This window comes from Lactuca sativa, chromosome 3 (assembly GCF_002870075.4).
Source record: "Lactuca sativa cultivar Salinas chromosome 3, Lsat_Salinas_v11, whole genome shotgun sequence".
NCBI lineage: Eukaryota > Viridiplantae > Streptophyta > Magnoliopsida > Asterales > Asteraceae > Lactuca > Lactuca sativa.
Window position 1 is genome coordinate 50,002,589 of NC_056625.2, and position 13,018 is coordinate 50,015,606.

The 13,018-nt window shown below is 30.8% G+C and overlaps 2 protein-coding genes and 1 long non-coding RNA gene across 3 annotated transcripts; all 3 read right to left on the reverse strand.

The window, feature by feature from the left end:
• Positions 1-428: 428 nt before the first annotated feature.
• LOC111884453 (uncharacterized) lies at positions 429-2,272 on the reverse strand. The gene is made up of 2 exons (XR_002847772.3): positions 1,757-2,272; positions 429-698 (listed from the first exon to the last, which is right to left on the reverse strand). It is a non-coding gene; the product is annotated as an uncharacterized LOC111884453 (long non-coding RNA).
• A 460-nt stretch (positions 2,273-2,732) lies between these two features.
• On the reverse strand, positions 2,733-5,679 carry LOC111884425 (cytochrome P450 CYP72A219-like). Its single transcript, XM_023880752.1, has 5 exons — positions 5,391-5,679; positions 4,995-5,215; positions 3,759-4,006; positions 3,252-3,639; positions 2,733-3,164 (listed from the first exon to the last, which is right to left on the reverse strand). The coding sequence occupies exons 1-5, from the start codon at positions 5,677-5,679 to the stop codon at positions 2,733-2,735; spliced, it is 1,578 nt and encodes a 525-aa protein (XP_023736520.1).
• Positions 5,680-6,657: 978 nt separating this feature from the next.
• LOC111884424 (cytochrome P450 CYP72A219) lies at positions 6,658-8,939 on the reverse strand. The gene is made up of 5 exons (XM_023880751.1): positions 8,654-8,939; positions 8,053-8,273; positions 7,665-7,909; positions 7,160-7,556; positions 6,658-7,086 (listed from the first exon to the last, which is right to left on the reverse strand). The coding sequence occupies exons 1-5, from the start codon at positions 8,937-8,939 to the stop codon at positions 6,658-6,660; spliced, it is 1,578 nt and encodes a 525-aa protein (XP_023736519.1).
• Between the last annotated feature and the right edge of the window lie 4,079 nt (positions 8,940-13,018).

Consider the following 13,018-nt stretch of genomic DNA (forward strand, 5'->3'; position numbering starts at 1 on the left):
CTTAATTAAACGCATAAAAGCAAATAAAAAACCAACTTTATAATATATATTCTCTTTATAGCACATATTAGCTTTCTATTTATTCCAATATAATAGAATTTTATGATTTTATTGTATTTTATATATGTGTTTTAACAAAATACACAAATTGCATCTCATAAAAATTACTTTATACTATGTCATAATACTACATTGTATCGTTTTTTTTTATTATGTTTTTTGTTTTTACACTATAATAGCATCATACTTGTGTTTGATAATGTTTTTACACCATAATGTATTATGTGATACAAATGAAACTATGATGCTATTAAGGGATAAAAATGCAAATATTCATTTCTTGTAATATCCCCGTGTAGTATACGGGTTTCACACCTACTAAACGAATATAGCGCAATTTATAGAGAAAATTTACAATACAACTATAATCATAAATAAATAAAAACATATTGGATGTATATCTAGATTATACATCTATTCATAAATAATAGTATCACAAAAAGTTACAATGTAATACATATCTATTTTTCTATAATCACATATGAATACAACATAAACAAAAATTCGAATAAAAATAAGTAACTATTATTATATAATCATAAATGAATAAGGCAATATCTTTTCCACTTTGTTTTGTTTGGTTGTATATTAGCACTCCAATATCCCGTTTGTAGATGCATCTCGAGTTCCTCTACACACTGTCAAATAAAGAAATAAATACAATTAAATGAAAAGGATTTAGAGAAACACATATGATGTCAAACTATAAATGAAAAGACATGAACAAAATAAAAAATACATATGAATTCATATAATTGTAATTATATTCATACATGAATATATCACATATGAATACACTTATAATCATAAATTAATATGACATGAACAAAAAATAAAATACATATGAATTCTTATACTTGTAATTATAAAGTCATCAACATATCACTTTATAATGTTTTCTTGAACATTACCATTCCAACATTATATTCCAGAAGATCTTAGATTTCACAGTACAAATATAGAAACATAAATCTAGTACAATTTTAATCATAAAGGACTAAAATACAACGAAAAGTTGAAAATACATAATAATCACAAATGAAAAAAATCATATGGTTCAATTCATATATGATTAAAGTCTTTTTCACAGAACTTGATTTATATATTTTTATTAGCTTCATCTATACATTATATTCATAAAGAAATAACTACGGATATAGCCTAGAACTTTTCTTCATCAAAACTTTCAAAAAGAAAATATATATATATATATATATATATATATATATATATATATATATATATATATATATATATATATATATATATATATATATATATATATATATATATATATATATATATATATATATAATGTTAAAATCACATGAAAAAATAACTCTTATAAAAAGTAAATACTTTTACAGAATATAAAATTCCAAAACAAGCATAAACTATCAATAAGTTAATCCAACAAATCAAAATTGTAGTGCTCATATATTCGAACATTAAGTTTTAGCATATATTGAAAAATTGAGTAAATATCAATTGAGTGTTTACTTGATCGGAGTCGCTAATGTAATCATAAAAAATCGATATTGCTTTAAGTAAAAAACTCCATTTATGATTTATTGTCACCACTTAGCAATTTTAAAAGTAAATTTTAAATCAAAGTAACAAACTTTGACTTTTAACAAATAAACTCCAATTATTCTTAGCCATTCAAAATTAACTTCCAAAATAAGAAATGACAAACCTTATTGGTGTTTCAAAGTCAGATTTTGGTTACGTGGGAGTAAAGAGGCACGAAAGGTTGATATTTTGTTGATTGATCTTTCTTGAAGCTTTTTTATTTTGCCAATTGATCCACACACGCACGAAGAAAGAAGAAGAATGAGGCAACATAAGTAGGTTGTGATGAAAAAGAGCACCAGGGCGGAGATGAGGTAGCGACGACAACACAAAAATTGTGCTCACTTTGGCCCCGAAAATCGATTCAACCCTCGAGCCTCTTGATCTTCTCGATTTACAAGTCGTGACAACAAGTTGTAGGTTTTGTAGATGTAGTAAAGGATAAAAGATGAAGGTTGCGAAGATGGTTTTGGAAGTGTATGGTGGTGGCGGCTCAATTAGGGTTTAAAGGTTTGAAAACTGTATTTGAGAGTGAGAGGAAGAAATATACGTAAGTAAGAGAGAGAGAAAGGGTGAGAGAGATTCCAACAACTTGACAAAAATAGGTTAACATGTAATGACCATATTACCCTTTAGACTATTAAAAATATACATTCTCATCCCATGACTTTTAGAAATTCACAATTTCATCTCATGACTTTTACAAATTATATAGCCTTAGATCGTAATATTTGAAGAGCTCAGATCTGTTCTCGCGTTCTCAACCTTTTTGGTGTTCTCATTTGATCCTACTCCTATATATATATATATATATATATATATATATATATATATATATATATATATATATATATATATATAGTCGTGCACTTTAATAGAAAAACAATTTTTTTACACTGTGGGGCTGAAGCGGAGTAGTGACCCAAGACCCCTGGGAACCACATAGCTCCGCCACTGTATGCTTGTAATGGAAAATCTTAATTCGAACCATGAAAATGGGAAAATTCGATGCAATGTTGTTACAATCCTTCTCGGATTATTACTATTGTGTGATAAGAATCACCAAGCTAACATTAGTTTTAGTCTCAAGAACATTGTTACTAACCAGAAAGTTTACGAATAATCAAGTGAGCACCAAACTGAGGTTGAAGAGTGATGATACTACGTGGAGCATGCGAATATGACGGGGAAAGCTCAAACGAGAAGTGTGATAGAATCATAACAAGAGTCATTTTTGCTTCCAACATTGAAAAATTTTGTCCAATACAAACACGCGGACCCCCTCCGAAAGGAATATACACGGCTTGTCCCTTGGTTACCTTTGACACGCCTTCAGAGAACCTTTCCGGGTTGAACTCCTTCGCATCATCACCCCATATACTAGGGTCATAATGTGAAAGCATTGTGTGCAATTGAATGAGTGATCCGGCTGGTAAAGTTAAGTTTCCTAATTTTGTTTCTTTGTGAGTCATTCGGGCGAGTGCTACTATCGGAGGGTATAGCCTAAGAACCTCGAGGAAGATTTTATTAATCTGCAAATCGAGATAGTAAAGTTAAAAAAAAAAAAAGGGAAACTAGCCAGTTATATTTTAAGAAAATGTAGGAAAGAGAAATTTTACAATTTTCAACTGATTCAACCCGTCAATATCTGGTTTTCTTTCACCAAAGACCTTTAAAGCTTCATTTCTAGCACGGTCTTGCCAATTTTTGTGTTGAGCCAACAAAACCATAGTCCAAACAAGTAAAGTCGCAGTAGTCTCTTGTCCCGCAAAGTAGAAGAGCTTACACTCTTCAATGATATCGCCAATACTTAGCCCAAATTTGTTATTCCCATGCTGTTTAATTTCTTCATAATTGGAGTCTAGTAGTATGCCAAGAAGGTCATCTTTGCTACAATATTTCTCATTTTTCATTTCGGTAACTCGTTTATCTATTATACCCCTTACCAAATCTGTTACTTCTTGGGCAATCACTTTAATCCTCTTATTGCTTTTTGTTGGCAAAAATCTATAAAATCAAGATAAAATTAAACAATTGCTTGGTTATAAAGTAAGTAAAACAACTTTTCTAACCTTAAGAATGTCTAAATACAAAAAATATTATTAGGGATATATATGTACACTCACTGTGATCCTGGAATGTAGAACAAAATATTGAAAGGAGTTATAATTAGATTAGCCAGTTCTCGTTGAAGTTCAAATATCCTTTTTCCTTCCATAAAGCTACTACCAAAAGCTGTACGTGAAATCATATCACTAGTCATTGTTTGGAGATGAGGCCACACATCCATTTCGCACAAGCTTTCTTCCTTTAATGTATCTTCCCATTTTTTGATCATCTCATCACAACTCATGTAAAAAGCTGGTATCATATGCTATAAAGAAACAAAAGGAGCATATATATATATATATATATATATATATATATATATATATATATATATATATATATATATATATATATATATATATATATATATATATATATATATATATATATATATATATATATATATAACCAAATTTGAAAGCAGTCATTAAGTATAGAAAAGTTGGATTCGTGGTTATAATAAAACCTTTATAAATTAATAATGTTGGGACTGAGATATTTTATTAATTTAGCAATATATTATTATATCGATAAATTAATAAATTATTAATTTAAAGAGTTGGTTTATATTTGTGAGCAACTATCAAATTAATGCATCAGCCTTTAAAATTTTCATGTCCGTTCACTTTACCTATTTGAATAAAACATAAACAAGGACCTTCAAAAGTCTCATGTATATTCACACATTAATGAATCTGTCAAGTTCAGTGTACATAGATCTAGATTGATCACTATAAAATGTCAATGATAAATTTTAAAATCACATCAACTATGGCTTCTAAACTAAAAGGTGTTAAAAAATCAATGATGACCAATCAACAACGAAAACTATTATGTGAGTACAAGAGACATCACCAATGATGCACTCAACAAGATTTGGTGAAGTGTGTTGACAAAACTTTCGATTTGAAGATTTAAAGATGAACTCAATATAAATTTGAAGTTCACAAAAAAACAAGTAACTATAGATTCATTTTTTACCAGATAATTCTAGAATTTTGAAATATTTTAGTAATTATTAAATTATAGTTTCGTCGGGATCAACATATTTACATTGGGATTTCAAAAAAACTATTATTTTATTATTTTATCAATTGGGATCCAATTTTGTATTGGTCCCAAGTTGGGACCAGACAAATTGTTAATTTTATCGAGGTTATTAATTAATCGAGTATTAAATTATAAAATTTCTACTATATTAAAGAACATAAATTCTTTGCATCTCAACTAATGCACAACAAAAGAAGCAAAACCTTAAGCTTCTCGACATGAAAGGCCGGATTGATGATCTTTCTATGTTTCACCCATTGATCACCCTCAAGTCGAGCCAACCCTTTTGCTAGCAACGCTATCAGTGGATTTGCCCCTTTTACCTTTTCAAAGTCTTCATAATTTCCCAACATCTCCTGTATCATTGTTGGATCCGTTATATGCAGTATAGGTTTCGGCCCCGCCCATATAAAACAATTCTTACCTATGCAATCACCCATACATAAATGTGATATTCGAGCGCAAGAAGGGTAAATGTCACTCAAGGAAGATAAATCTCAATGTTAACATAGTAAAGAAGGTGATGATGCCTAGGTTCGAACTAGGTGAATTTTTTTAAATAGAATATAAAACTGATAACAGAAGTAATTAATATATACCATGAGTAGTAACAGAACTATGAACAAATGACAGGACCCGTGGCAGGATATCATCTGCTAGGTTTATAGGTTTTAAACTCGCCTCAGTTATCACCTTCACGATTTCTATCACGTCTCCAAATAAAAACTTGTAGGAGGTTCCCTTGAGTCCTTGGTCTCTAAGAAACTTCTCTGTATTCTTTGGCGTCAACCAGACCCAATTATAGAACCTCCATGCATATGCCAACACTACCAACAAAAACCCTAAACCACCACACACTCTAATAATCATGCTTACGTTTGCCTCCATATTGAAAAAAGCTAGTTCTTTGGTGCATTGATGGAGAATGGAATGATGGTATTTATTAATGGATATATTCACTTTAGCTCCCTAAGGTTTTCGTAATTAGATGCTTCATTGTGTTTTATATATTTGTTTCTTTATATAATTTATAATATTATTTCCCTTTCAACATTGAAAGTAACGACTTCTTTTAAGAATGAGATCATATCTATGGTATAATTTTGTTAGTTCAAAAAAAAAATTTAATTGTTTTGGAATCCTTCTCTTGACGCAATGCTCGTAATTTTCTAGGTGGCATTGAGGGTATTCACCTGATCAAAATAACCATAATATATTATTAATAAAATAGAAATAATGAAAATGGTAATAATATATAAAAATAATAATGTAAACAGTAATAATTGTTTTGATATCATAATGATAATAATTATAAAAATGATAAAAAATAAGAATAATAATAGCTATTATTATTGTAACTATAATATTTTGAATGTTATTATTACCCTTAGATTACAAATTTGAACTTTCTAAAAAAAACAACAAATACCGATAGCTTATAGTATTATTTTGAATTCATCACTAATTTCCAATGGATTACCAACGAACTTCAATATATCATTAAACCGTTGAAAGTATCGGTATATGAAATTTCAATTTGTCGGTATTTCCGACATCCATTCTTCTAGTAATGTAATGTGGTAAAATATATATATTTTCGAGTCGCATTAAATTAACGATTTTAATCATAATATATATAGACAGGAAAACAATATTATTTTCAAATTTTCAAGCAATGTGTCTATGATTGAGTTTGGGTTTATAAGAACAAAATTAATATTAATGTAACCATTAACCATCGTTTAAGACGATAAATTATATAACGTGATGGATTTCAGATCATAATTATACACCAAACATAAATACTTGCATGGTTTAGTTACGAAAAATGTAACATTCAATCTCCAAAGACAATGTTATTAATCATCAAGTTAATTTATGTAAAATTAAGTGAGCGCCAAACTGAGGTTGAAGAGTGACGATAGGACGTGGAGCATGCGAATATGATGGAGAAAGCTCAAACGAGAATCGTGATAGAATCATAGCAAGCGCCAGTTTTGCTTCCAACATAGCAAAATTTTGTCCAATACAAACACGAGGACCCCCTCCGAAAGGGAAATACACTGATTGCCCCTTCGTTACCTTTGACACACCTTCATAGAATCTTTCTGGGTTAAATTCCTTCACATCGTCACCCCATATATTAGGGTCATAATGTGAAAGCATTGTGTGCAGTTGAATTAGTGATCCTGCCGGTAAGTTTATGTCTCCTAATTTTGTTTCTTTGTGAATCATCCGTGTCATTGCTACCACCGGAGGGTATAACCTAAGTACCTCAAGGAAGACTGAATTAATCTGCAAATAGAGAAACTAAAGCTTATTAACCGAAATATATTAAGAAGATGTAGGAATGAAAAAAAAAACTTACAATTTTCAGCTGACTCAACATATCACTCAACACGTTAATAGCAGGTTTTTTCTCACCGAAAACCTTTAAAGCTTCATCTCTAGCATGATCTTGCCAATTTTTGTGTTGAGCCAACAAAATCATTGTCCAAACAAGTAAAGTCGCAGTAGTCTCTTGGCCCGCAAAGTAGAAGAGTTTACACTCTTCAATGACATCGTCAATACTTAGTCCAAATTTGTTATTACCGTGTTGTTTAATTTCTTTATAGTTGGAGTCTAGAAGTATGCCGAGAAGGTCATCGTTGCTACATTTCCCACTTTTCATTTCGGTCACTCGTTTATCAATAATACCCCTTACCAAACCCTTTACTTCTTGGGCAATTGCTTTAATTCTCTTGTTGCTTTTTGTTGGCAAAAATCTAGAATCAGAAATAAAACAATTGTTTAACTTTAAAGTAATTAATGAAAGAAAGTTTTCTAATAACGAGAAGAATGTCCATAAAAGATTGTTGGATAGATGTACTCACTGTGATCCTGGAATGTAGATAGATCGGGAAGCCGTTATAATTAGCTCAGCTAGTTCTCGTTGAAGTTCAAATATCTTTTTTCCTTCCACAAAGCTACTACCAAAAGCCGTACGTGAAATCACGTCACTAGTCATTGTTGTGAGATGAGGCCAAACATCCATTTCGCAGGAGCTTTCTTCCTTTAATGTGTCTTCCCATTTTTTGATCATTTCGTCGCAACTCACATAAAAAGCAGGTACCATATGCTATAAAGAAACATGATCAAGAACATATTTACAACACTAACATTAAAACGTAATCACTATCTTTAGGAAAGTAGGATTTTTGGTATTAGACAACATAAATTTCCCACATCTCAAACTACAATGGATTACACAAGAAGCAAAACCTTAAGTTTCTCGACATGAAAGGCAGGATTGATGATCTTTCTGTGTTTCACCCATTGATCGCCCTCGACTAACACCAACCCTTTTGCTAGCAATGTTAACAACGGATTTGACCCTTTTGCCTTTTGAAAGTCTTCATATTTTCCAAACATCTCCCGTATCATTGTTGGATCTGTTATATGCAGTATAGGTTTCGGCCCCGCCCATGTAAAGCAATTCTTACCTATCCAATCATCAATCAAAGTGTAACAAAAAGTGAATACAACTTCAAAATGGCACTTGTAATTAGTATATAAAATTTTTAACTCTTACATCAAAAATTAGAATTTTTGTCACCCATCTACTAATACTTCTTTTAAAATGTACCAACCAATACACAAATGTGATTTTTGAACATAAGAAGTCTAAACATGCCCCCATAATTGGTTTCGCGAGTCAACATGGAAAAAATAAATCATAATGTTCATTGGTAAAGAATGCTATTATGATTAGGTTGATTAAACATGAAAAGTGGATTCGCACCTTCTTACTGCAAAAACATGCAAACACGGACTAATTGAAAAGTTTTAAGTAAAGCATGAAAGTGATAACAAAAGTAGATACCATGAGTGGTAACGGCATTATGAGCAAACGACAAGACCCGTGGCAGAATATCATCGGTTAGGTTTATAGGTTTTAAACTCGCCTCGGTTATCATCTTCACGATCTCTTTCACGTCTCCATATAAAAACTTGTAGGAGGTTCCCTTGAGTCCTTGGTCTCTTAGAGACTTCTCTGTATTCTTTGGGGTCAACCAAACCCAATTGAAGAACATCCATGCATATACCAACACTATCAACATAAACCCTAAACCACCAAACACTCCAATCACGCTTAAGGTTGCCTCCATCTTGAAAGGAGCTATTAGTTTTTGTTGTAGTGATGAAGAATGGAACGATGGTATTTATTAATGGATATTTTCACTTTCGCTCTTTAAGGTTTGAGTAATTACGTATGCTCCATACGTTCTTTTTTATAATTGTTTCTTAATAATATTATATGTCCCTTTCGAGTTTGGACATCGAAAGTAACGGTTTCTATTAAGAATGTGATCATATTTAAGGTACACTTTTTATTTTGTTTGGCATCTTGATCCTGACACGATGCTCGTAATTTACTAGGTGAAATTGAGGATGTTTATATTGTTTGTTAGTATAATGATAATGACATTTTCATGATACTTGACGAATTAACAAAAACTTGTAATTTACACGTGGCAGCACATATTTAATCCCTCGAATACGGTTTCTAGTTCCTTTAAATTTTTACGAAAACATAAACCATTTGGTTTGACCAATGACCATAAAACGATTTTTTTTAATTTTTTATTTAGCCTTTTAGAATTTGTTTTGGTATATAGAAAAATTATTAAGTTCGATCATGATTTGTTAGGTCAATAATGACGATTCATATTAGTTAATTTCATTAGACTTGACCACGAAGGGTGCATTTAATATAACTCTGAAAATATAAATATATGATTTAACATTTTTTACTACTTTGAATACGTAATTGAAATACAAAGTATAATATATATGGTTTTTATATATTTTCCGTCACCTCACCTATGTAATCATTAATAACATTTAAAATTAACAATATTCTTTATGTTAAATCGTTAATTTGTTAAACCTTTTTCATGGTTCTTGTCTTTTAAATCAACCATCATCTATTTGACGCTTAAAAGCAACTTATTTGTCTTTTAGGAAAAAATTTCATAACATAGTTTGTATAATTACCTAAATGACAACGGGAATGATAGGGGATTGATGGTTTTTTATCAAGATAAGAACAAACTGTTTTCGTAAGTATTGATCTCATCGGATGAGAAGTAAATTTCAAGACTTGTGCGCCCTAAAGAAAGGACAATAGACAAATAACTCCAATGGTCGTGTAACCCAAAGAATGAAAACTTGAATAACAAGCCCAAATGCTACTAGAAGTTGGGTCGGAATATATCAACAAACATTTGAATAAATATTTTTCAAAATTTATAGTAATGATCGTTCAATCTTACCCGGGGTTACACAAATTTATATTTTGGAATTCATACTTGGTATAATCCAAGAAAAAAACAGAATATGGATTTAAGGCAAAATATGAAATCGAATTGTGTTATTTGAGACAATATTTTTGCAGAGTAACATTATCATATAATGAAGATTATATGCAACAACCGAATTTTATCCCTTATAAAGACAGTAGTTGGTTAAAGTCAGCTATTTTTGGCAAAAAGCTGTGTTGTTTCCAAAGACATAACGATTAGCTTTTTGGAGGGAAAATAAACAAAAAAATATCGCTAGCAAGGGTTTTGACTTTTGACCCTTGGAACCCTAATAGGGATGTTGCCCAACTACCCTTGTATCCCTGAGTTTTTCATTGATTATATATCGTTATATACAAATAGAACTGAAAATTATTGGTGAAAAAATATTTGATTGGTAAAATAGAAAACTTATAATTGGTAAATTAAACCAAGTAGATTTTGAAACCAAATCTACTCTAATAAATGGAAATCTTTTTGTCACATGTCACACTTTTATTGATTTGGTCACATGTCATTTTATGGTTATTTTCAATTAAATTTTTTCATCGTGGCATTTTGTGGTTTTTTTACATTTTATCAAATTCCACATAATATTTAAATGTAATAATTGTAATAAATGTAATGATAAATACATATCAATTTCATTAATTAACTTTCCTTATAATTTCAATTTTTTTAAATTAAAAATTGAGTAAATTACACAAATGGTCCCTATGGTTTGGGGTAATTTGCGCGTTTGGTTCATAACTTATTTTTTTAACACGGAAAGTCCCTACTATTTGTTTTTGTTACGTCATTGGTCCCTACTGTTTGTTTTTGTTACACGCTTGGTCCCTATCTTACATAAAAAGACTATTATTTAAATAGGGAAAAATGGTGAGGTAGGTGAGGTGAGGGGGATAAGATTGGTGGTGTGTTTATTTAAATAAATTAGAAAAACAATGAAAAAATAGGTTTTTTTAGGTAAAATAGAGACTAAGTACGTAATAAAAAACAAACAGTATGGACTTTTCGAGTTAAAAAAATAAGTTAGGGATCAAACGTGCAAATTAATCTAAACCATAGGGATCATTCGTGTAATTTACTCTTAAAAATTAAATATTAAATTCTAAACATTTGAAAAGTTTGAATTTAAAAAAATATTGAATTATTAAAATTAAAGTGTTTTTTCTTTTAAATTTAAATAAATAAACGAAGAAAAGTAATGAGGTTTTAATTTAGAAAATTTGAAATTAAAAGGAAAGTCATTTAATTAAAATTGATATGCATTTATCATTACATTTATTGCAACTATCACATTTAAATATTATGTGAAATTTGATAAAATGGAAAAAAACAACAAAAAAACACAAAATGTCATGAGAAAAAAATTTTAATTGAAAATAACCACAAAATAACATGTGGCCAAATCAATAAGAGTGTGACATGTGACAAAAAAAAATTCATTTATTAGAGTAGGTTATTATTATTTGTTTAAATTTAAAATAAAAAAAAACACTTTAATTTTAATAATTCGATATATTTTTAAATTTTCTTAAAAATTCAAAGTTCTCAAATATTTAGAATTCATATTTAATTTTTCTTTTAAATGAACTCATCTAATACAAATTTTTTACGCCTAATAAGTATATAAAGTTAAGGATCAAAACATAAATATCAAAATGTTATAAATACACAATGAATCAGATTTCAAGTAATCAAATGTTTATCGGAAGACAACTCTTATACAAAAAAGATGGAAAAGTTATGTACATACTTTCGAGAAAAAACATCATAAATGGTCCCTGTGGTTACCCAAAATCTGAAGTTTAGTCCCCGTGGTTTAAAAACCTCATAGATGGTCCTTGTGTTTTCAAAACTTTTGACGATTGATCCTTACTGGTAACTCCGTTAACTTTTGTCCGTTAAATGAAGGGCATTTTCGTCATTTCACTGCCACATTGACCATTTATGATGTTTTTCACTTATTTAAGAAAGGATCGGTTTTGAGTGTAACATTCGGTTGCCACAACATCAGGACAGAAGTATAAAGGAAGTGAAGCAAAAGAAAGCATGGTTCTAGCGGCCTCACATAAGGAACGGTTTCGTCTTTCAACGATGTCATTTTGTTGTGGTGTATACAGGGCTGAAAAGTTGTGAGTGATCCCCTTATCAGCTAGAAATTCCTCAAAGTCGTTATTCTTGAACTCCAACCCATTGTCGCTCCTGACATTTCTCACAATCTTTTTCAGTTGCTGTAACATCCAAAAAATACAAGCCAAAATTTCCATTTTTAAATTCATCATTATAAAACCAACAATGTAAAAAAACATTTGTAATATCATGTCATGACAAAACCAAAGTAGAAATAATCAAACATGTTATCATAAAACAATATCAGAGTGTAATCCCAAAGATCTCATGTGCGGAAAACCATAGTGTGATGCGTTGCGATCGAGCCGGCTCCTTCCCTTTGAAAACGAAGTACCTAAAACCAAAACTGAAAACCGTAAGCACAAAGCTTAGTGAGTTCCCCCACTGTACCATACACCATATAATCACATAACATACATATACTACCGGGCATATCTGGGTTCCCGACCTACCCCTTCGGTCCTCTCGACCGGATACTAACTAGCATATCTGGGTGCTGGTCTCCCCTTCGGTCCTTACGACCGGATACTGCTGGGCATATCTGGGTTTCCGACCTACCCCTTTGGTCCTTACGACCGGATACTGCCGGGCATATCTAGGTGCCCGACCTACCCCTTCGGTCCTTATGACCGGATACTGGGGACTATTTCACCCCCACTACTACTACCACATAACACATAGCACATAATCTATCTAGCATGGCTGGGCACGACCACCCCTTCGGCCCTATCGACTGGTAACCTGGGGAC